The following is a 22953-nucleotide window of genomic DNA, read 5'->3' as shown; positions in this document are numbered from 1 at the left end:
AAGGACTCTGGGGTGACAAGAGCCATGTGAAAGTCTTCGCAAAGGCGGCCCGTCAGGAGCGTTTCCACAGCAGCCCAGCTCTTTGTCTAAACAGCAAGTCACGACCCCAGTGCGCAAAAATGCAACAAGACACCCAGGGTGGCAGGAAGCCGCCTCCTGAGGCTTTAGGAAATCACAGGGGGAGGGTATGGGGGGGGGGATGTGCACCCTCCTCTGGCAAAGAGGCAGTACAGGTCTCGGAACCCACAGGAGAGTGAGGAAAGCCACAGCACTTGGAACCAATCCCATAGATAATTTATGACCCACTACCGGGGCTGCTCACACTAATTCATTTCATACTTATTTCTCACTTTAGGGAGGGAAAAAAAAGGTCAACCCAGTTTATCTAGTATTGGGAAACAGAGTCAAGTTTCCTTTATAAGCGCCTCATTAATCGTACTCTTTGGAGGCCAAATGGTGCCTTTGATCCCCAAACAAAAACACAAACATAAACCTTCACCTGAGGTGGGGGAGAGGGCAGGGTCTCAGCAGCCACCCTCCCCCCCCTCACGTTTCAAGCCCTTGGAAACTTTAACCACCCTCTCAAAACTCAAGCTTTGACAAACAGGAGAAAGGAAAGCCTGGTGCCGGAGGGGGTGAGCGTGAAACAGGGATGGGCAGAGCACTTCTAGAACACGACCTGGGAAAAGCCACAGTAAGAACTACCAGCGCCCTCCCCCACCCCGAGCCACTCAGTAATAACTCTGCAAAGCAGGCACCCTCAAGAAGGGAAGGCTTTCCGTTTCCAGAGAGCCAGAGGCAGGCTAGCTAATCCTTATCATGGGAAAATTATAGGGATCCCACTAATAGCTAATCACCCACGGCCAAGAGTCAACTTAACCCCTGAGAACACTGACTAACCACTTCCTAACTTCCACAAACAAGCCATCCACACCCAACTCAAAGAACAACCAGAATGCGTGGTTTAAACTTAATCAGACGGAGGGTTCAGCTTTATGTAAAACAGAACGGCAGTCTGACTGTGATCATTCAGAGCAGTAAGAAAAAAAATAAATCCTGCAGTTTTTTTTAAACAGTGGGACACCTAGATAAGCGGGAGTGGGGGGAGGGGTTTCATTCAATAAAAGATTGATTAGCTTAGCTTGAAAGATATTAAGAGGGAGCTGATTTGGAAATAGCAGGATTCTTACTGTCTTTCTTACTCCCTTCCAAATTATGGATGGCTACACCTCTTCAATTTGCCTAATAAAAGCAAGAAGAGGCAGCTGAGGACCCAAACTCACCTCCTAATTAATGAGAGCTGGATCCCCAAGCATAAAGAAGAAACCACAAGAGGCCATGGATGACTTCAAAAGAAAACAAATAAAAATACTGACCCTAAAAGAGGCATCCACAAAGTTATCCCAGCTTAATAATATATGATTAAGGTTCTCATGAGAATTTGAAGTGACTTTCCTCCTACGATGATTCATCATTAAGTTTGATATTATTGGCAGGCTTGCAATAAAGCAAGCATGTGCACCCAGGAGAAGGAATCTAAGTCTACTTGGGAACGACAAAACCAATGAAGTTTTCTCATATGGGAATAGGGAAAAAAAAAACACAAACAAACAAACAAAAACACCTCCTCTGTAATACATAATCCGTAAGACAGCTTACAGGTAACTCGCCATTCAACTATTTTGGGAGCGGGACACAACCTGAACTTCCTCAGCTAGAAGGTTCTGTTTTGATTTTCTTTCAAGGTAGGCAGAACAAGATGGGCTAGGAGACTATGCAAATGATGTGTGGGAAAATCGCACCTTAAGTAAATAAGGGCACCGGTGCGTGTCTGGGCAGGGAGTGGGAGGGAAGACTTCGAAAGAGAAAGGGCTAAATTCTGGAAACAAAGCCTGTTGTTCCGGCTGGGAGTGCCCTCCCCTGTGCAGTGGCGAGCCCATTCTGATGACAGTAGCAGAAATCGCAGTCGGTCTCCACTGATACTCATCTGAGCGCGGAGCAGGCCCAGAGAGGCTAAGAGTGCTGCTGACCTGACTTTCTCTACAACATCCTTAATTAAGGAGGGTGAAGGCAGGTGGATTCCTGCTCGGACTTTTGACAGCAGTGCTGTCAATTACATGCTCCGCTTCCACCAATGGGGCGGAGGATGAGAACATCCCCCTCCCAACCCCATCCTTCCAGAAAATAAGCTTCTCTCAGAAGTGCAGGAAGACACAATTCCAGATCAACCTGGTTTCATTTTACTTCCCGCTGCCTTAGTTCTGACTTCAGTCAGGCCTCTGAGCTCAGTGCCCTGCTTCCCCTCCCCTGGCTGCATAGGAGAGCAACAGATGCGGTAGGAGAGCTGCCACAGAGGAAACCAGCCCCGCTCCGACCCTCTGCCGAGAATTCTTCCTAAAGCTGCAGTCTACCAGATACACTGAGCAGCATGATCCTTTGGGGGGCTCTCCAAGATACAGATTCCTGGGCCAGACCCTGGCCCGGGGTTCAGTGGGTGTGAGGTGGCACCCAGGAATCAGCATTTCAATACTTTCTCTGTTAATTCGGGAAATTACTGACATGGGCACTGAAGTTTGGGGCAGCAATTCCCAAAGTATGGTCCCACCAGCAAGAGTGGGGTCACAGGATGGTGGGGGGGACACTTGACAGAAAGGCAGAGACTGGGGCCCACCCAGACCTATGGGATCAGGCTCTGCATCTTAACAGCACCAGGAAATGGGAGTTTGAGATAACACTGGTTTAGACGGTTTCATAAGCCTCCCTTGGCTCAAACCAGGGGGGCTTCTACGGCAAAAGTGATAGGCCCCAAGGATCCTTTCAGTGGCCCCCTCAATCTGCTAATCCTTCAGCTCTGGGAGGAGGGAGTGAAGTGTGAGACTGTGTCAAAATGCCACAGCCACCAACACCATTTCCTGATACAAGCCTCTTCCCAAATTGGCATCATGTACATTTCAAGAAGGTTCCAAAAATTGTAATCACGAAGCAGTCGGGGTGGGTCTTGGTTTGGCTTCTGCATTGTCTGGGACCATAAAAGAACAGACTTCAAAGGCCAGCAGCAAAAGTCTACATTCATCAGGCTCAACTGACAAGATTCCAGCGCAGCCATTAACCTCTCAGCACCGGCCTGGCTCCCGCCTGCAAAGGGGCCAGGAGATTGTACTAATCCCATTCTAAAGAATGCTCCGCTGTCCCCTAGTGATGGGAAAAGTGGGGGAGGGCTGGGAGATGGGAAACCAGGCTGGGGGAGGAGACAGACTCCAAGAAACCCACATCCCTCCATCTCATCCATTAGCACTTTAAGAGGAAGATTATAAAAACGTGTTATCAATTTACAGAACAGTTAATACATGAAGTCACTGACTATGCCCAAAAGAGTTTTTTTTTCTTCTCTTCCAAGAGAGAAGTGTGCACATTCCACCAGACAGCTGGTATAATTTAATAAGCTTCGGATGTGCCTATTTTTTTTTAAGCTTTCTTGTCCTCCTAAGAAAAAGAGGCATATTCGCAATAAATTCAGTCCCTCGCTGGCACTAAAAGATTAATATTTTTTAAAAAGTTTAGTCATTTACCTGCAGTCACCTGGGAGTTTGCAAGACCCATGCTTGAGACTACAGCCCTGTCGGCAAATAGCTGCAAAAAAACAAAAAACAAAAAAAAACAGAAAACAAAAACAAACACAAAGATGAGTTAAGCACACTGTTTCTTGCACCACCACCGTCGAGAACGGCCTAGCACATGAAGCCTACAAAATCCACGACTCGAAGAGATCTCATGTCAAGTCCATTGTAAGGAGAGGAAGATGGGAGGTGCCCAAATAGCAAATCCAGCTTTAAACTTCAAGGCCATGCTAGCAGATCTTCAAAACATGATACTACTCAGGGACAAAACGCAGGCAAGTCGATGGGAGTGGGGGTTGGGTGGGAGGGGGTCTTCATCCAGTCTCTCTCAACAATAGCTACCCTGCTCCCTGTCAATTCCCACCCTCTCCAAAAGAACAGGAACCATGATCCTTCCTCATCTCAACCACTCTGTCCCATGAGGGTACATTCAGAGGAGTCACAGCCTCCTTAAGCCCCACACCCCCACCCCCTAAAAGGCCTGATGGCTCAAAAATCCCATGGGACTAACAAAGCCAACTGGGCTGGCTTCAAATCTGGCAGGCTAATCCGGGGGCCAGATCGGGTGGTACTTTTACAAAGTATCCTTGCAAAGCAATTCTGCCTCAGTTATAAAACAAATTTAAACACGTGGTAAAAAATACTAAACATGGTTTTTAAGTAGTTGTTACTGATTTTTAGAACACCAACTACTTTAAGTACATTTGCCAATTCTTTCATTTGGATCCCAGAAATGCCATCCTTTTAGAACTCTAGTAATTTAAGAAAAGCTCAGGAGACCTGCAAATTCCTCTTTGTCCTGCCTTTCAGTCACAATTCAAAAACTCCCTTTTTAATTTGAGTACATCCTGAAAGAATTTACCAAATTAGGTGAAAGAAGCAGAATGCAGTCATGTTTGTGAGGGCCTACCCTGGTCAACTAAAATTACCCATTTGCTATGAATTAGAAGAATTGTAAAGGTACAAACCACAGATGATGATGTGAGCATCTGTGACTATGCAGTTAACTCCCTGAATCCCAGGAAGGGCTGGGACAGCCGAAAGTACATCTGCAAGCTTACATGGCTGTGATGGGTCTGAAAGCTCAGGTTCACCACTCTCCCCTGCCCCCTCAATGCCCCGTGAAGCCTTGCCAAGAGGCCACCCTGAGCTCAGGGGTCATCATTTCCTACAAGATCACGAGTTGGGGCATGGAGCTAACCCTGTCCCATTTGGCATCTGTTTTGAGTCAGGTTTCTTAGAAGCAGAGCCTGAGACAGGGATCGGGGTACAGAAGGGAGCTGAAGGCAGCAGATGGGGCAGGGGAGAGAGCTGAGCAAGGGTCTCAGCTGAAGTCTGGCTTCAGCCTAATCCCAGGGGAACTCCTGGAGTGTGAACTGTAGCACAGGAGTGGGAGGGGCGCTGGCCTCTGTACCCCCATCCAGTCATTCACACACTGTGAGCTGGAAGGAAGAGGCATGGAGTGGCTGTTTGGCCAAGGCTAGTGCTCTAGAGAAGGAACAGCTGTGAGCTGTTAGCAGCTAGCACGGTGCGTGGGAGGGTGTGTGTGTGTGTGTGTGTGTGTGTGTGTGTGTGTGTGTATGTATGTATGTATGTATGTATGTATGTATGTATGTATAGCATCTTTGGTCCTCAGGCCTAGAAAACAGCCCAAACACTCCTCCCAACCCACAACCCGAGACAGACACTTGACTAGATGGGGAGAGAACGTGACCCCAATGGCGACAGCCACTCAGCAGTGATTATAACCCACCCAGCACAGGCCCACACACCTCTGTTACATTCTGGGCCCATCCAGCCCTCCATGCACGTTTTGTTGCCATTCTGGTCGCAGGCGTAGTGTCCAAAGAAGTCATCTCGGGGTCGGCAGAACTTATTGCAGCCAAAGCCGTAGTAATAGTCGTCACAGGTGACACGGATCTGATATTCAAAGTGGGCAACCCCTGTGTTCTGCTTCAGCGTCTGCCACTGCCTGCTGGGGTTTATCATGCCCGAGTGCGAAGCCTTTTCAATAATGCTGTCAGGTTCTGGAAGCAAAAAGATAAATAAAAATCAAAAAGCAATGATTACGTTAACATTCACATCAAAGCCTTCTCCCCTGACCATTTTGCCTCTTTTTAATAATGGACACAAATGCACACCATGCAAAATGGAAACAGTACAAAAGGGCAGACAAAAAAAAAAGGCAGACAAGTGCAAGGGCTGGCCACCTCCCCAGAGGCAACCACCTTTTTACATCTATTTACCCTTTTTAACGGGTGTGTAGTATTTCCCCATCCCAGAATATGACGAAACACGTTTACTAGTTGTGATACTTATTTTGACCTTTTACAATTCAGCAGAGCCACACCGAACATCTCTGTACCCATCTGCCCGCGTGCATGGTTCTAGCAGTAAGAGACCTTCTAGAAACGGAAGCACACCCGATCCGCGTCCATCCCCAGCCAGCCGCAAACTACTGTGAGTGAAGCCCCGCCGGCCTGTCTTTCCACCTGAACAGGAAACTGGGTTTCCTGATGGCGATGCCAACATTGCACAGGTTATCCAACTTTCTGATCTCTGCCTGATAGGGAAAGCAGCAGCTCTTACTTTAATTGGCATTTAATTAAGGGATGGTGAGCACCCTTCCACGTGGTTACAAAGCCACCTGTAGCTGTTCCTGTGAACTGTGACCGGTTTCTCTCCTTTGCCAAGTGTTCTATTGCATCGTTGGCCATTTGCAAAAGCCCTTTACATATTATAGAAAGCACCTGGTTCCAGGTAAAGGTTAGCAAGCCTGCTCTTCTGGTTTTAGAGTCTTGGGTCTTGCTTTAGAAAGACTTGGTCTATCTTCCCAACTCTTTACTGAAAGCCAAGGGGTAGTTTTTAGGAAGAATGATAAACTTTGCTACTGTCAGCTGGCCCTTGTGCCACAGACTTGATACGTCTCACCTTTCACCTTTGCCCAGAGGGCAGAGGAAGGAAAGTAACGCACCCCAGTTTAGAGACAGGTAGCTCGGGGGTTCTTCCGAGCCAAGTCATGCTCCTTCAAAGGTGCCTATTGAGAATGAACACACCCAGAGCTCGGGCAGCCAGCTCTCCCGAGGAGTAGGCAGTGGTCCTGCCCTGAGGTCCCTTGTCATCTAGTCTGAGAGAAGAGCCAGGTACAAACACAAACACAGATGCCCGGTGCCAGGAGTCCAGGGGAGGGATGTGAATAGAAGCGAGGCACGAAGTCAGAACCGCAGCCTGATCTGGGGTTTGTTTTCTTAAGCCTGCCAGCAGCAACCCTTTCCCGCCTCGTCAGGGGCGAGGCCTCCTCAGAGAGCCCATACTAGTACCTACTCACAACGTCTGTGGTTCTTACCCACCCACACCCCTGTTTTTCTAGGCCCAGGGCCTGCGCTCATTTACAAGGTCATGCAAAGCCAACAGGTGACCAGGGGAGGAGGAGCTCCTGAGGGGCTCCATCCACACGACTCCCAGCTTCGCCCCGGCGTTCACCCTCCGGCTTTAACTGTCGTGTGGGCAGGACAAGCCTTGAACAAGCCCACATACCTGCAGACTTACACCCCAGCACGCACAGAACCACTCACAGATAACGCTTTCCGAAGTAAGTTTTACAAATAAACACAGGCCAAAGAATGACAAAAATGTCCCTCCATTAACTGTGTGTTTGCTCTGCTGATTCAATTAAGAAGTGTAGCGAGCTATTACCATGTGATTACGAGATCTTAATAAAGGAGTTATTTAAACACATGGCTCACAGGCCTCCAGCATCTCTGGGGCAGGTAACAACAAACAACCCAGACGCGAGTCCAGGGCAATCCTCAAGGCACAGGCCAACAGGTTGTTCACCGTAGTTCAGTAGGCTTTCCGCCTAGGTCTAGGAAACATGAAAACAATCGTTCTTGAAGCCTCCATGTGGCTAACAGGTCTGTAGAACTAACTTTGCAGCTGTGTGGCAGGCTTCTCCCAGCAGCCCAGAGGCAGGGAGTCAGGGGTGTGGGACACACTCTCTGGCATCTGGGTCACAGAGATCATGTCTGCTGCCTGTTCTTCCAAGCTGCCGCCACCTGAATCGTACTTCCTGTCAGCTTGGGGCATAGAGGTGCATCTGGGCTGGGCTGGGGTGGGAGGGGGTAATTCGCTTGGGAATCCAGCTTGATGACTGGAAACAGAGGTTAGCAGACCCTCCTGTGATCTTCAGCTGTGTGAAGATGAAGCACAAAGGCCCCCACACCACAGCCTCGCAGGCCAAGGCGGAGGTAATGAGGTAAGTCAGAGCACAACCCCGGTGGCCGCACCAACCCACAAACCTAGGACGGGAGCATGGTCGAGGAAAACCTGGTCTGAGGAAGCTTATTTGTGTTGATGCATCTCCTGAGCCGTCCCACAAACTGACACCATTTGCCCTAGGGGAGACTGAAAAATCTGTACCCTTATCTACTGCAACTCTGAAACAGAAGAAGAGAAATGATCGCAGAGACGAAGGCCAGGAGGCCAGCCTTAGACATACTCTAACACACGAACAGCACCTGGGCTTCACCTGGGCCAGCCCCTCTCTGCAGAGCCCATGTGAGAAGAAATTCTCCATCCTAACACTCAGGGCTCGACCTCTAATCTGAAGCCAGGATTTTGGCAATTTGGCCCCCAAAGAGCAGCCAACTTCAACTGGGTTGCTCCACATCGTTGGCCTTTGTCTTCATGGAATACAGTCCCATGGGAGGGACAGAGGGTAAAAGTAATAAGAAAACATTCTAAGAAGAGAAAATAGCATGTGCAAGAGCCCTGCGGTAGGACAGAATAGGAGGACGCATCTGAGGACAGAACAGGGACTGGTAGGATAGGACCAGAATCTGGATATGGTAGAGGTCAATGTGGCACGTAGGATGGAGCTAGCAAGGAAAAAAGGTAACTGTGCAAAGTCTTTTGGGCCACACAAAGAGCTGTCCCAAGAGCAACAGGAAGCTGCCAAGTGGCTCTCTTAGGGAAGTTGATTATCAAATTAAATCAAGATGTACACCAGAAATGAACAGAGGATACTGTAGGTCAATCATATTTATATTAAAAAAGGAAAAGGCCCTGGAAAGACCAGGATGGCAAAAGGTTGGAGAAAGCAGTGGAGGTGGGCCAGAGCAGATATGAAGACACTGAATTCAGCCACGACCATAGGAGGTTGGGCATCAGCGATGGTGACTTGGACCAGCACAGTGGCAGGGGACATGGTGGGAGGTGGCAGGACTCCAGTGAGGCCCTGGAGGGAAGATTGTTCAGAACCTGGAGGTAGATCTGACATGGATGCTCAGAGAAAGGGAAGTACAAGAGGGTGTCTTCCAGCTTTCTGGCTCATGGTACTAGGTGTTGAAATGCTGGTGCCAGTCATCCATGAAGGGCCCTAGGCAGGATCTAATTTGGAGAGAGAAGAAGCCAAATATGGTTTTGAACATGAATTCAAGATCCTTTGGAAGCACTGTAAAAAGAGAGGCTGACTAAGCCAGTAGATAAACCGCTCCCTCCTCTTTGGGGTTCCCAAAGAAAGCTTCAAGGACCTGCAAAGGCATTCCAGGGGTTTGGGGCAACTCCTTTCTTCAAGAGTAGAGGTCTGAAAGTTCCTTCTCCCTACCCCAACTCTTTCCTGTGTCCTTCCTGTGACCTGCTGACTGCCTCCCCAGTGAAGAGATGCCCCAGAACCCCCAAACAGAGCTACCCTAAAGTGCAGCAGCCGTGAGCAGCTCTGGAGAGGCACCAGTTGCCCTGGGGCACAGCTAGCTACCTGACCTGTGGGGTGAGGGAAGACCCAGAAAGGGCCCTGCAGAGGCTAGGGGTCCTGCACACCCTCACAGGTATCCTGAGCCAGCTCTTGCCAGGAGCCAGGTATCCATCCCAAGGATGTTCACGAGACCAGACTGTTTTAACATCTCAGCAGGAAGGGAAGAAGAGCATGTCTGCACCAGAATACCTGAAGCATCTCTCTCCCCCGCTCCCCAGCCCCCATCTTCCCAATGCTTAGTTACCATTGTAACGAGGTCACAGCGACACCAGGCTCACATCGTCTCCAATGTTTGTGGCGGGGAGGGTGGAGAGAACACACATGTGTCTGGGACCCTGACTGGCATCGGCCACCAACCGCAGCTGGTTACCCCCTTCCCCTCCCACCACACCACAGTGGAACAGGGGTGCCCCTCAGAGAGGAAGTCCACAGATCTGGGCTTCAGATGTCAAAGCAGGAGGAGTGACCCAAATAGCCTGGAGCCTCAGGCACACTGGGGCTCAGCAATAATTCCATGGCCCCAGGGTGGTTGGGGGGAAGGGTAGTGGGGGGGGGGGTTGGTGACAAGCCAGACACAGCCCAAAGCAGCCTGTCTCACAAGTACCAAGGCCTCAGTGGGTCCACTCTGGGCACTCCCCATTCTCCGATCCACTTTAAAAAAAAAAAAAAAGGCATGTTGAGAAAACGAGGGGAAATGTTATCAACAGCAAAAACAAAGAACGGGGTCAGTGAGGTAGAGAAACAAAAGGGAGGAGACCTTCAGAGAAGGAGGGCAAAGACAAAGAGTTGGATCAACCCTTCCTCCTACGCAGACTAAGGGATTTCAGTATGAATCAAGTTTTCCCAAGACAGCCGTCCAGATCCTGCCGGCAAAAGGGAAGCGTGCGGTTTCGGCGCGGGAGGGAAAGCGTCTTCGAGTCATAGTTAAGGAGCAAAGACTACCCCTGGTAAGCCAGGCGGCTGCCATTGCTAGACACGCCCTCTGTGACCTCCCCACCAAAAGCCACCCCTCACAGCTCTGAAAAGCAACCCGCCCTGAACCCCTTGCCCTCTTTCACAAGGGGGGAGCAAGGCAGCCGTGGAGACTGTGAGGCTCTGGGACTCCACTTCAATGAAAGGGCGGCCATGCGCAGTGTGGGAAAGAAACCCCCAGCAGACCAGCTAGAGGCTCACCTGCCCACCAAGTGAAATTCAAGGTCGGTCTTTAGTTAGAGTCAGAGCCCAGCACCACCTTTGTGGGCTTCATCTTTCTGATGAGAGATTAAACACTCACTTAAAGTTTAAATGGACTTTTAAAAAGTCACTACTTTGATCCTTTCGCAGTCTACAAGGTTTTAAAGTTGTAAAACCATTAAGATCGCTATCCTGAAGATAATCTAGGCCCCATATTCAGGGACTCAGTTAACTGGGACTCTGTCCCGGCCACTTAATATTCCAGGCGGACCTTCTAGGGGAGGTTGTGGAAAGGGCTCCTCAGAGCGGTTCACCCTGGGGGTGGGGTTGGGGGGGGGCGGAAGGGGGGATGGACGCAGAGAGCAGCGAGTGGTCCACGTCCTCGGAAGCACCCAGCAGACAGATCCAACTCTGACACTGCCATACTCCAAGCACAGTGTTTCCAGAAGGGCACACCCGGAGAAGAGCCCACTGCTGGGATACTTACGGAGGGTGTCGTTACTGGAATCCCATGCCTCCACAAGCAAAGTATAGGACCTCTGCAACACAGAACAACAGCAGCTTAGTAGTCAGAAAGAGGGGTCGGCTCCCAAATGTCCTACTTGCTCGACCTCCCCCGCACACCTCACCAAACCAAACCGTGAAGCCAAAATGAAAACTCCGTTTTCAGTGGAACTGAGGTCACTCCCCTCATTGGCACCCACCCCCAGGCTGACTCCTTCTGCTGGGCAGGGCCCCACTGCGGTAGGTCATCCTCATCTTATGCAAGCAACCCAAAGTCATGATCAGGAGATACCACCTCCCTATAGGTGAACCCTCTACAGTTTCCCAAAACTTTCCAGGCCTCTAACTCTAGTGCATGAGGAAAAACACACATACACACACACACACACACACACACACACACACACACACACACACACACGAATTTTTTCTAAGCCAACATAACCAGGTATTTGCAGCTGTGGGCGGGGGGTGGGGGGGGTAATTCAGTGAGGGGCCGGGTATTGCTAAGGTTACACTTTGGACTCTGGTGGGGCAGTCCCTAGGGAGGCCCCCTTTTCCTTTTCAGAACCCCTTTGAAAGCCCTGTCTGTGCGAGACCATCTCAGCTCCCACAAGTATCAGGTGACTCTAGGAAGCTGGGGTGGGGGGTAAGTGCAAAGAGACTAAGACAAAGGCGGCGACCTAACTCGGGGTCCTTGGGGGACAGACTCTGGGGACAAAAGTACAAAAGGGAGAAATAACCACACACCCATGGGTTATAGTTATTGATGGACTTATCTGTCAATAAGATCTAACATTCCAGGCATAATCAGAGTCTACCAACTAAACAAATTCCCTGGACACTGGCAGGATGCCAGCTATTATACTGAAGGCACCTTTTATCTTCCAGGCTTATCTCAGAATTCCACCCCCCACCCCCACAAATCCAAGCCATTAGCAAATTCCCGCTTTACTCCAATCTTCGTTTGTAATTTATAATGAGGTCAGTCTCACAGAACACCAGGGTTTAAATAAACCTGCTATCTTGGCACTGGAGGACTATATCGGAGTGGGGTGGGGAGAAAAGGCCTCCGCCGTGTCCCTCTTGTCACCGTCAGATACCAATGCATCGGAAATAGCACATTGAGCACTTCACTCAAATAATACCCTGCCGCCAGAAACACTGTCACCAACAGAAGGCACCTACAAGGGGAGGCAAAAAAAAAGGAGCAAAAGGGGGTGAAAAAAAAAAGAAGCTTCATTCATAACTCTAGGAAGCTTATGGCTCACACAGAAACACAGCGTGTTGTCTCCGAATATAAAAATATCTTGTGATAGACCCTGCCTTGGAATTCAGCCGAAATATGTTTCATACTCAAAGCAGAGTAGGATTCCATTTCGTTCACTGATAACTGTGGGAAAATGCTCAGAAAAGCAAGCAAAACCAGGCAAGCCAGGGCACATACCCAGCCCTCTCCTGTTTGGGGTCCAAATTCATTGTCGTCGTCGTTAACATTTTATTAGTAAAAGTTACACCTTATTTACAGCCTCTAAGTTTCCTGGGACTTACTACAAATTACAGGACTCTTCCCGGAGAGCAGCAAGAAATTACATTTCTTTCCCGATTGGAGGCGAGAGCCAAGTCCAAATGAGGCCAGATGTGGGGCTGATTCTGTATCATTAAGCCCTTGGATCGCTGGCCACGTCGAGACCCACGTTCTCCACTTCCACGTATTGTTGTAATTAATCCTCTGATTAAATGCATTGATACCCGTAGTCCTGACAGACTTGCACAAGCACTCAACGTGTCATAGACACAATCCCCACAGAAGGGGAAGGCGTGCCACGACTGGGCTTCACGCTCAGAGGAGGAGGCATTCTCTCCCACCCCCCAGCCCTTGCAAAAGAGCTTGAAAGACCAAGCTGTGTATCAGACTCCTCCTTGCCTGAGCCGGGAAGACCTCCGGAGGCACTGACCAACACTGCCCAACCTTAAGGGAAAAAGGGGACACAGAGCAGCACAGAGCTTGGGACCCCAAGTGTCATGGTCTCCTGTGAATGGCTTTCTCAGAGATAGACAAGGGGGTCAGGGCTGGGGGCTCCAGCTTTGCCAAAAAAATAATAAATACGTAAGATGCCCTGACCAGCTCTCTCCCTGGTTTCTGAGAAGGGCTTCTGGTTCTGGGCCTCACTTCCCGGGGCCGGAGGAGTCTTCCCACCCAGCCTTCAGAAGAAAGGATTCCCTCCAAGGCCCCTATTAGGAGGCTCTCTTACCTCCCACTCCATCCCCACACTATAGATCAACAATCAAGATAATTTGGTAATGATTATTAGCTGCTAGGAACTTTAATTTTTCCCAGGCCCACGCCTGACCTCTGTACATCCCAGAATATGCATCCAGACTCGGGAGAGTCAGACCATGCACTTTATGCCATCCTACTAGGCCAGTACCAGGCTGAAAAATCAGATGCAATCTGCTAGGATCATGTCATCCCCAATTGGTCACTGCAAATCTGACCCCAGCAGAGGCCAAGCCCCTGGGCAGCTCCCCCAAGGGCTTGGAAAGGGGGTGCCAGGCCAGGTGATGGGCAGGTGTCCAACTTAACCAGTTCACACAAAACTATCGCCCACAAGACACAAATAGAGAATACCTGTTTTTTTCTTGGTTTCCCACTACCACAGTAAGACTAGGAGAGGCCCCTTGCTTTCCTCTTTTTTAAGTCTCCTCAGAGCAGCAAAGAGAACCTGCATGTGGGTTTGCACCTCTCCAGTCGCACACCTCCAGGCCCAGGGCAATCCGGCCCCAGAGCCGGTCTGCGAGCTGGTGCAGCAGGAAAGAGGCACGGCCAGCTCTCAGGACAACTTAGGAGAGGACTGCCGTGGCCTTTTACCTAGAGGAGGGCCCTGGCCTCCGGCTCCACAGGCATCTCCAGGCGTCCCTGGGGCCGTGCGGCTGCAGGCGGGCAGGCGGCGGTTACCTTGGCACTGGGCAGAGTGGTAAGCACTTAATTGCCACATTAAGAAGGGGGATGTAAGAAACAAAGGTAATTGTGTTGGCAGCTGGGAACTTCCTTTTCCTGGCAACAGTGGCGGCCAAACCAAGCCCCAAGAAGAGGCTGCTGCCATTCCTGCCAAGCTGATGGACACAAACAAACCGCCATCCAAACGGCACGCGTGCGGCAGCCGAGGAGCCCACGCTCCGGGAGTGCCCGCCGTGCCTGGGGGGGTGGGGAGGGGAGCCCTTTGTGCAAGGCGGTCGGCCCGGCCCCGGGCTGGTCAGGGGCCCTGCGCTCTGCTGACTCAACTGGCGCTTCCTGTCGCGGGCCCTGTATTAGCAGTATTTTTGGAGAGGCTGCATTATTCTCTGTAATCCTCGTTTCAGTCAATTCGGCCACGCTATTGTCCTGCCTGCGTCTGGGTGGCCACAGTATAAAATATTCCGGTCACAGACGTATGAAATAAAGGCTTCGGCGATCGCATGGGTGGGCGCACGCTCACTCGCCTACCCGCCCGCACAATTCACCGGGTCCCACGGCTGCGGCAAGGGGAGGCCTGAAGAAAGGACAACTGCCCCACAGTGGCCAGGCTCAGGAGACTTCAGCCAGAGACAGCAATTTAGTCTGGGGGGCTTGACATTTCAATAGAGTCCGATCTGGTTACAAAGGGCGATTTTCTCATGAAAGCCCACCTCAAAGCCTCCCCAAGGGGGCCCCACAGCTCATATCCAGATTGGAGGCTCTCCACGAGATGCCCCCACCCCCTTTCCCATCATTACCCTTACCTGTTTGAAAAGCATCCCACTGATAATTAAATGCACCAGTTACAAAAGGGTGGCGAGGTTAATAGATAGAATACCGAGAAGCCAGCCAAGCACAACCGTCCGGTTCACACAGAGCAAGCCTGAACAAGAAGCCTTTCTACTTATTTACCAAAAGTGCATAAAAACTGGGCTGAGCTGGTAGAGGACTCGGGAGTGTTTGACTATTTATGTACCATTTCTCACCACTGGGAGCCACGCTGCAGAACTTCTTCCCTGCACAGACACAGCCTTGCCCCAGTGACAAATGTCACGGGCACCGTGAAAACAAGGGCCGCAGGGCAGGGCAGTCCTCTCCTTGGTTGGAAACCAGCGAGGAGATCCCAAAGCTGCCACTCAGCACCACAAACCAGGTTAAAGGTGGCGCACTTTGAATGCGGAACCCCGTCCCGCCTCTACCACCATTCTAGAAAGCGCAAGAATCCTCACTACCCACGCATCCTAACCCATCTTCCTCAAGTCGTAAAGTAGGTCAAATGTATTTCATTCTAATTTTTTTTAAGTGTATTTCAAAGCTGGAGCCAAGTGTCCCTTCTATCAGAAGGAACACACTTAGAGAAGTTTATCAAGGGGGAATGCTCTGGAGTATTTGCCTTTATGGATGACCATGCTAACTACAGGCACATCCAGAGATCAGTTACAATGCAAGAATGCATAATCTGGACAGCCGGACATTGGAACCAAGTGCTGTCCCTTTACGATGGGCTGGTGGCTGCTGGGAAGCCAGTCATGGCCTCCGTTTGCATCCCTATTTCCCAATCAGGAACAGGAAGGCTCCTTGTTGCCTTGGCTGCATTTCTTCATGAGTAACATTTTTTTCTTCCATGCTAAACCAGCCCACACACCTTCTACCCAAAGCGTCCCTTGCCCCTCTTTGCGATAAAGATTTTAGGCAGTATTCAGATCGCTGGTTTTCAGGGAAGTGACAAGCCTGAGAGAGGCTGCTGTCGTTCCTCCTCACCCCAGAGGCCTGTATGCCAAAAGCTTCACTGTTCTCTACACATGTGTGAAGTCCCTGTAGAATTATAGGTGTGCAGTTGGTGGGTCACAAATGCATAGAAGTACTGGAGGTTTGAATAAGTTGCTAAGAAACAAGACAATAAGAAGGAAGAAAACACAGAGCATTTTACACCTGGAAGAGAAAAAAAAGAATTAGAAACCAACGTACCCTGAATGGGAATTTCATTTGGGGAACAGCCATTCTGCAGACACTTAGCACAAAGTGAGCACAGGCCCACTTCCCCTGCACCCCCACCAACCAAGCCTGGTTTTGCAATACAGACATGTCATTTCATCACTCTAATTTGACACAGGTGTCTGAGAGCCGAAGAGGTTTTCTCCACATGAGGAAAATCCCTTGCTCTGAGCACTTACAATCCTGGGTGCCGTTTGTCTGCATGGGTTGTAGAGACGGGCTGCAGAAAGGAGCCAGTTCAATGAGAACCCCATCCCTCCACCCTCCATGTGTCCACATCACACCTACAAGAGGCGCAGGAACCCAGAAACGCAGCAGAGGGCATGCAGACAGGAACATGTCAATTACATCCTATGATGAATCTTGTGGGGACATCTCATTTACCCAAACCCCTGGCAGTTGTTCAATCAGGCCTTAAGTGTGATGGGGGGCCAAAGTTGGCATCTCACTGGTATGCAAAAAAAAATTCTTCATTGGATTTCCCTGAACAATTCAGTTGTTCTCAGCAGCCTTTTATCACTGCCAATGCCATTTAGATAGGAGGCCAAGAAAAGACCAGATACGTCAACTACTGCCCCCCAGGTTTCTCTACATTCACTTCACTGTGGGGCCTGCAATGCATCAATTCAGCGAACTGGGGTTTTGCAGTTCCCAAAATGCTTTGGGGGCTGGGTACTGGTAAGTGCCCTAATGGATTTTTAATAAGCAGGTACTACCGGGACTTAGCACTAATTTTGGGACGTGCAACTTAACCATTTCAATGGCTTATAAATGGTTATTCCCAAATCACTTCCCGTTAAGCCCAATTACCTTCCATAATATATGTTCTTATCACTGGGTCCCCCTGATTGGAGGGTCATAAATCAGATCCGTTGCTTCGAGTCAAGGCCTTGTGAGCACAGCACCGATATGGGGATTAGAAGTCACCAATGAGAACCATGAGCCAGGAGCTGGGCCAGTAGACAGCCACTAGAACATAATCAGATACTACCCAATGGGCAGACCCACCTTCAGAGAGCTCCCCACGTGAACACTGGAATGTGGACTAGATTTCAAATGTGACAGCTCATTTCCTCTTCTTTCTCTCTAGGGCACGAACAGTTGTTTGATCGCAGTCGGTCATAATTCCCAACAAAAACCAAGAATTACACCACCTTTTAAACTGACCTTCCACCTTGCACCCTGGACCACGGCCCTTTCATGGTCAGCACACTGGGGAGGACCCAGGCGATCAGTGATTGTGACTGCCTAAGGGTCAGCTGTGCACGTGGCTGGAAGTCCAAGGTGGTTTGATATAAAAGCCAAACCAAACCAAACCAAAAAACCCATATCGTCTTTCCATCTTCAATTCTGTACCAAGTTCAGTTATCACTTATTCAAGTCGGTTTTAAATAGACATGCTTATTCATATTTAATTGCCAAACTGAATGAAACTGCTCTATGTAGTTCAATACCTAAGTGCTTTCACTTCGGTTAACACTCACCCTGGAATCATTCTTGAAAGTTACAGACTGTGGTGTTTCTCTAACCACACTCGGGAAAATAACTAAAACAATACACCTAAATGCCACTTTCTCTTGGGAAGTGAGGCTTATGTTTCACAGCAGGCCTTTTAAGGGGGGACAGGGTGGAGACTCATTTATGAGGGATACATGCATTTGGCCCAACTTCAAAAGAACCACACTCAGTAGCCCTAGTGGTCTCCCTATTCTAGAAGAGCGGAGAGTCTATTTCATGGTTGGTGACCCGCGGGCCCTGAAACCACAGAAGAGCCCCAACAAATCAATCGTCTCCTGCCCCACACACCGCTTCTGTTCATTTCCCATTAAGGACTCTGCCAAGTGTCAAATGGGGACAGACACACCTTCTAGGTCACTTTTCCAGAGCCAGTCCAGGGAGCAAGTCTCCCTGTTCTCATCCAAGCGGTCCTCTGACCCTACTCTCCAAAGTGAGCCTCAGCCAGGCCTGCAGCTTTTCCACATCACTAATAAGATTCCTTTTATGGTCTTGTGAAAGCAAGGGGCTCCAGACTGATCCTCAGGAGGGTGGAACCACCTGCAGGCCCCTTCCCCCCTAAACTCCAAACACAAGTTCAAGGGCAGTCAGTATTCACAGTTAACTTGGGCACAGTCAGATTAAAAAGTGGCCAGACTCTTTAAAGTTCTCCCTAGTAGGGGATTAACAAAGAAGATAAACACGCTTTGTAAAACTGCAATCCCACAACAGACACAGCCCTCCATTCTCTGAGAACTCTACATACAGTGGGTTTTTCTAAGTCCCTTTCAATGGTGTGCTTCCGATAACTGTCTTATCTCACCCACGGCAGAGGGCACTTTATAACGCCAGCTCCAGTAAATGCGGGCCTTGAGAGCCACCCCAAGATATATACACACACACACACACACACACACACACACCAAGGCACTCTCCCCCTCCCTCCCCTCCTGGCGATGCGAATCACAGCCCCAGCCCGCGGATAGGAGGCAGCAGAGCGCACCCCACCAGAGCACGTGGCGGACAGTATTCCCCCGGGCACCGAGCTTCCCTCTCCTCCCCGCCCCCACAACCGCCCACCCTCGAAGCACGGGCTGGGCCAAGCCCCAGTCCTGGCGACCTGCCACGCCTCCTGGACAGCAGGAGCGGAGCAGAGGGCACAGCCTTTTCCCCTTTCCTCCCCTTCTGCAATCACACTCGTCTTCCTTCTACCCAGTTTGGGATGTTGCAAGGGCCTCGTTGCAGGGTCGGTCCGCCGGGCCCCGGCCCTCGAGCGGCACCCAGGGCGGGGGTCCACGCACTTGCACGCTCAGCAGCCGCCTCGAGTGGGCCGCCCCTTTCAGGCCTTGACACGCCCCCGGAGGCTAGCGGGGGCCGGGCGCCCGCCGGACGAGGGCGCACCCCCGCCCTTCCCGGGGAAGTTTGCAAACACAGCTGGTTCCAGAGCCCGGGAACCGCTGGAAGTGAGGCCACAAGGGCTACACCGCGCGGGGGCGAGGGCAGGAAGGGGCCGGCAGGGGGCGGAGGCTCTCGGGCTCCCAGCTCCAGCCAAGGCCCAAAGACAACCCCCCCCCCACGCGGCGGCCACCCCCGCGTCCTTACATCCAGGCCGGAGCGCGTCCCCGCACGCCCCAAAGTCTCCCGGGGAGCAGCGGGAAACAGGCGCCCCCACACCCTCCAGGAAAGACACACCCGCCCTCTAGGCGGCTCACGAGAAAAGGGAGGGTGCCGACTTGGACGACGTTCGAAGGCCAAAGCTGCGCCGCGTTGCCTTCCACGGCGCATCGGGTTTAATTGGTTAAGCGAAGACCTTCTGTAATGACTCCCAGCTCGGGTTGGGGTGGTCACTCTAGGGCCTCCAAGTTGCAAGTTTAAACCTGGGAGCTCTGCCCCCACAAACCCCTGTGGGCGTCCCACTTTTGTGCGCTTAGCAAAAAGCCTCGAAGACGGGGCCTGCTGAGATCTAACCCTGGAGTCTCGGCTGCTTAACACCCCACCCCGCAAGACTTTTCCAGTTAGCGTGGAGTTTCAAGCCAAGGCCCTTTAAATCCCTCTCGCAAGAGAGAGAGCGGGACTTGGCAGGCGCGGGTGCGGACCGCGGCGGGCCTCCCTCACCGCGTCGCTCACTCACCGGCCAGGCGAAACTGAAAGGCAGCACGATGCGGTTGCGTTCGTTGCCACGACTGGCCTTGAGATTAAAGGTGTTGCCCCCGATGACAGGAGTGGAGCCCGAGCCGAAGCTGCAGGGCCCCCCGGCCGTGACGCGGGACTGGTACTCCTTGAGGCACACTTTGAAGTACGTGTCACACTCGTCGTGGGAGCACTTGCGGTCCCCCGGGTTCCGGACGCCGCCGCAGCAGTTCCCGTTCTGCAGCTCCCCGTTCACGTTCTGCATAGACAGGATCTCCAACTCGAACTGGCCGGAGGCCCCGCACACCTGCCGGCGAGGGAGGGAGGAAGGTCAGCGCAGGGGAAAGTTGTTTTCTTCGAGGGTGGAAGCAGCGACTCCCTCCCCGCCCGCCCCGACGAGCCCTCAACGCCAAGTGAAAATAATTTTGCAAAACTCAGTGCAAAGACTAAACGTGATTTCCCGGGCATGAAATGCACGAGTGCAGGAGAAATCGGACGACTGTCCCGGGGGAGAAGAGCGGAGAGAACGCAGCCCCCTTGCTCCACCTGGGGGGCGGGGGGCTTAGGAGGTCCGGGGCTTCCCCAGCCCAGGTGGAGCCTCCCGGGCGCAGGACCCAGCCGGGAGGCCGGGCGCCCGAAGGTTCCCAAGCCCGCTCTAGGCGCTCAACCGCAGGCGTCTAGGGAGCTGCGAGGGAAAGGAGAGGGCGGGCCGGGAGGGAGGCCCGGCGGGCTCCTACCTTGGCTCGCAGGGCGCAGAGCAGGGCTAGCAGGAGGCTCAGGGGGCGCCCGGGCCGGCCGCGCGTCCGTGGGGACCGCATCGCTGCGCCGCGCGCCGCAGGCACTCGGGACGCCGCCGCTGCCGCTGCTGCTCGCGCTGGTTCTCCGGCCGGTGCTGCTGCCGGTGCTGCCGTCGCCGCTGCCCCTGCGGCCGCCGCGTCCCGGCTCTAATATACTCCGCCGATTGGAGCATGCACGACTGGAAAACAACACCACTTTTCAAAAGCCCTTTCAAGAGCGGCGCGTTCCAGAAGGCAAAGGGCCCGGCCTCCTTTTATTATTCTGATCGCTTCTTTGAGGCGCTCCCCCTCCTCTTCCACCTCCCGGCTTTCTTTCCTTCTCTCGCGCTCCCCTTCTTTTATTATTATGATTATACGCAGCCTTTTATTCCCTTTCAGATCAGCTGCTTAGAAAGAAGAGAGGGAGGGGAGAAAAAAAAAAAAAAACCGAGCCCAGCTCGCGGGCCGGCCGCAGGTAACACAATGACGCGTGCCCGCCCGGCTTTCGGCGAGGGACTCGGAGAGCCCGTCTGGGAGCAGCAGCCCGGGCTGGCCACCTCTACCCTGCGCGCGAAGCAGGCGCATGCGCGCTTATTAATATTCATGAGGGGGCGTGTCGCGCCACGACACGCCCCTTCCCTCTGGTTGATGGGGAGGGGGAGTACTGGGAGGAACTTGGAAGGAGCTGGGGGCTCTGGGACTCGCGGGACGGCTTCGACGTCCCAGGGCTCAGGGCGGACCCCCGCCCTCGGGAGCTTTGAGCCAGGAGGGAAGGGGGGCAGGGTGCGGCGAGGAACTTGCTAGGGTCCGCTGCTCAGAGACGCGCGGCGCCCCGTATCTCCCCAGGAGCCCCCTCGAACGCCTCGGGCCGGGCGCCTGTGCCCACCCGTCGGGGCCCCAGGTGTAGGCGCCGCGGCGCTGCCCGAGCGGTCGGAGCGGGGCAGCTTCCGCCTTCCGAGCCGCCTGCGTCAGCTGCGGCTTTCGCCCCAGGAGGAGGGCCTGCCCGCCGGGAGTCCGGCCCGCTTCCCGCGAGTGAGCGAGCCGCCCGGAGCGCGCTGCTGGCAGCAGTAGCGGCAGAGGCGGCGGCGGCGGCGGCGAGGCTGGCGGGCTTGCCGCTGTCTGCTCGCCCGGCGGAGGCGACCTGGGCAGGCGCTGCTGGGAACTTTTGAAAAACTTTCCCGGAGCCAGGCTTGCCGCAGATTCGAGGGGAAGCCTCGGCCGCGCCCCACCCCCTCCGCGATCCGAGTCTGCAAAGTCTCGGAGGCCTCCCAGCTTCTTTTCCAAACAGTGCCAGGGCAGAGGCTAGGTGGGGGAGGGCGGCGGACACACTGGGGTCTGCTCAGGTTTAGGGAGGGGCTGAGCGAGATGCTGATGGGCTTTGGCTCCGGCTGCCCAGCCCGCAGTGCCTGAATTGCACCTGTAGGCGGCCTCCGAGCCGCTCTCTGGGTGGCAAAGTCGAGCCTGGAAGGGACCGTCTCACCGCCATCGCCCTGCAGCAGAGCTTGGCTCTCTGGGGTGGCAGTGGAAACCGATGCTGTTTTCCACCTTGAGGCGAGCCTCGCAGTTAACAGCGACACTCCTGGTCATAACCAAGGTCAAAGGAAACCTGCGGGCTGGCCAAAGCCTCTGCCAGCCCCCCTCACAGCAGACCTTCTGCTGCGTTTAGGGGACCTCTTGATTTCCACTGAAGGGAAAACAAAATTTTGGCCCTTATATTGGACATGTTCTGTGGAAAAAGCGTTAACTATTCAGGGACAGGATCGTGGCTTGAGCCCTCTGAGACTGTGGGGCCTGATGGGCTGCAATGGGTGGAGGCACAATAGTTTCCAATATACTGAGTTATAAGTGCATAAAAGGTTGGCTAAATTGTGGTTATTTACTGCATTTAGTGGACAATATTTTCAGTGCCACATCTCATCACGCTGAGAATAAGGCAGCCAGTGGACCGCTTTACATTCATTCATAAGCCACTAAGGATGGTTTAGCAATCTTGGCATTTTAACGTCCCAGGAAATACTCCTAGGAAAGGGAACTTCGTGGTAATGTGTCCCATCTTGATGATCATTGGCGAGATAATCCCTATTTTGGAAGGGCCATAATCCAAGAGCAGAACAAATTTGCAGCTGTCATAGACAGTAGCAACCTGAGCATTTTGTCTTAATATGCCCCAGTCCATCCAGTTATCATCTGTAATTGCATCTAGATTTTTTTTCTCACCAAAGTTTCCAAACCAATCTTCTCTACCTCCTGTCTGCCTCCTTCTCCCTTGTCTTCCCAAATGTCCATTGGGGTGCTAAGTAATGGTTTAAAAGCAAAATGCTTGTGCTGGGGGGAAAAACACAATTCATGAAAGCTGATGAGGTCTTAAATTGCACACTCCTTGGAGTTCCCCATGTCTGAAACTGTTTTAATTCTGTGCCCCATGACTGGTCCCCCACACCCTGTTCAGGAAGGAGGCTGAGGCCTTCGGTTTGAATAGTTTAGATCCAGCCACCTGGATTGACCCAAAAGGGC

The 22953-nt window shown here is 52.2% G+C and overlaps 1 protein-coding gene across 1 annotated transcript in view; it reads right to left on the bottom strand.

Annotated features, from left to right (window-relative positions):
• The window catches only part of JAG1 (jagged canonical Notch ligand 1), a 36284-nt gene extending 15265 nt beyond the window's left edge, over positions 1 to 21019 (bottom strand). Inside the window, exons 1-5 of the mRNA XM_082744390.1 lie at positions 20401 to 21019; positions 19665 to 19970; positions 11030 to 11081; positions 5390 to 5644; positions 3570 to 3630 (exon numbers count right to left, since the gene is read on the bottom strand). Coding sequence (XP_082600516.1) covers positions 3570 to 3630; positions 5390 to 5644; positions 11030 to 11081; positions 19665 to 19970; positions 20401 to 20481 — 755 coding nt within the window. The 5' untranslated portion in view covers positions 20482 to 21019. The remainder of the gene's footprint in view (positions 1 to 3569; positions 3631 to 5389; positions 5645 to 11029; positions 11082 to 19664; positions 19971 to 20400) is intronic.
• Between the last annotated feature and the right edge of the window lie 1934 nt (positions 21020 to 22953).

This window comes from Mustela nivalis (assembly GCF_964662115.1).
Source record: "Mustela nivalis genome assembly, chromosome: 8".
NCBI lineage: Eukaryota > Metazoa > Chordata > Mammalia > Carnivora > Mustelidae > Mustela > Mustela nivalis.
Note: the sequence above shows the minus strand (reverse complement) of the source record. Positions and strands in the feature narration are given on the sequence as shown.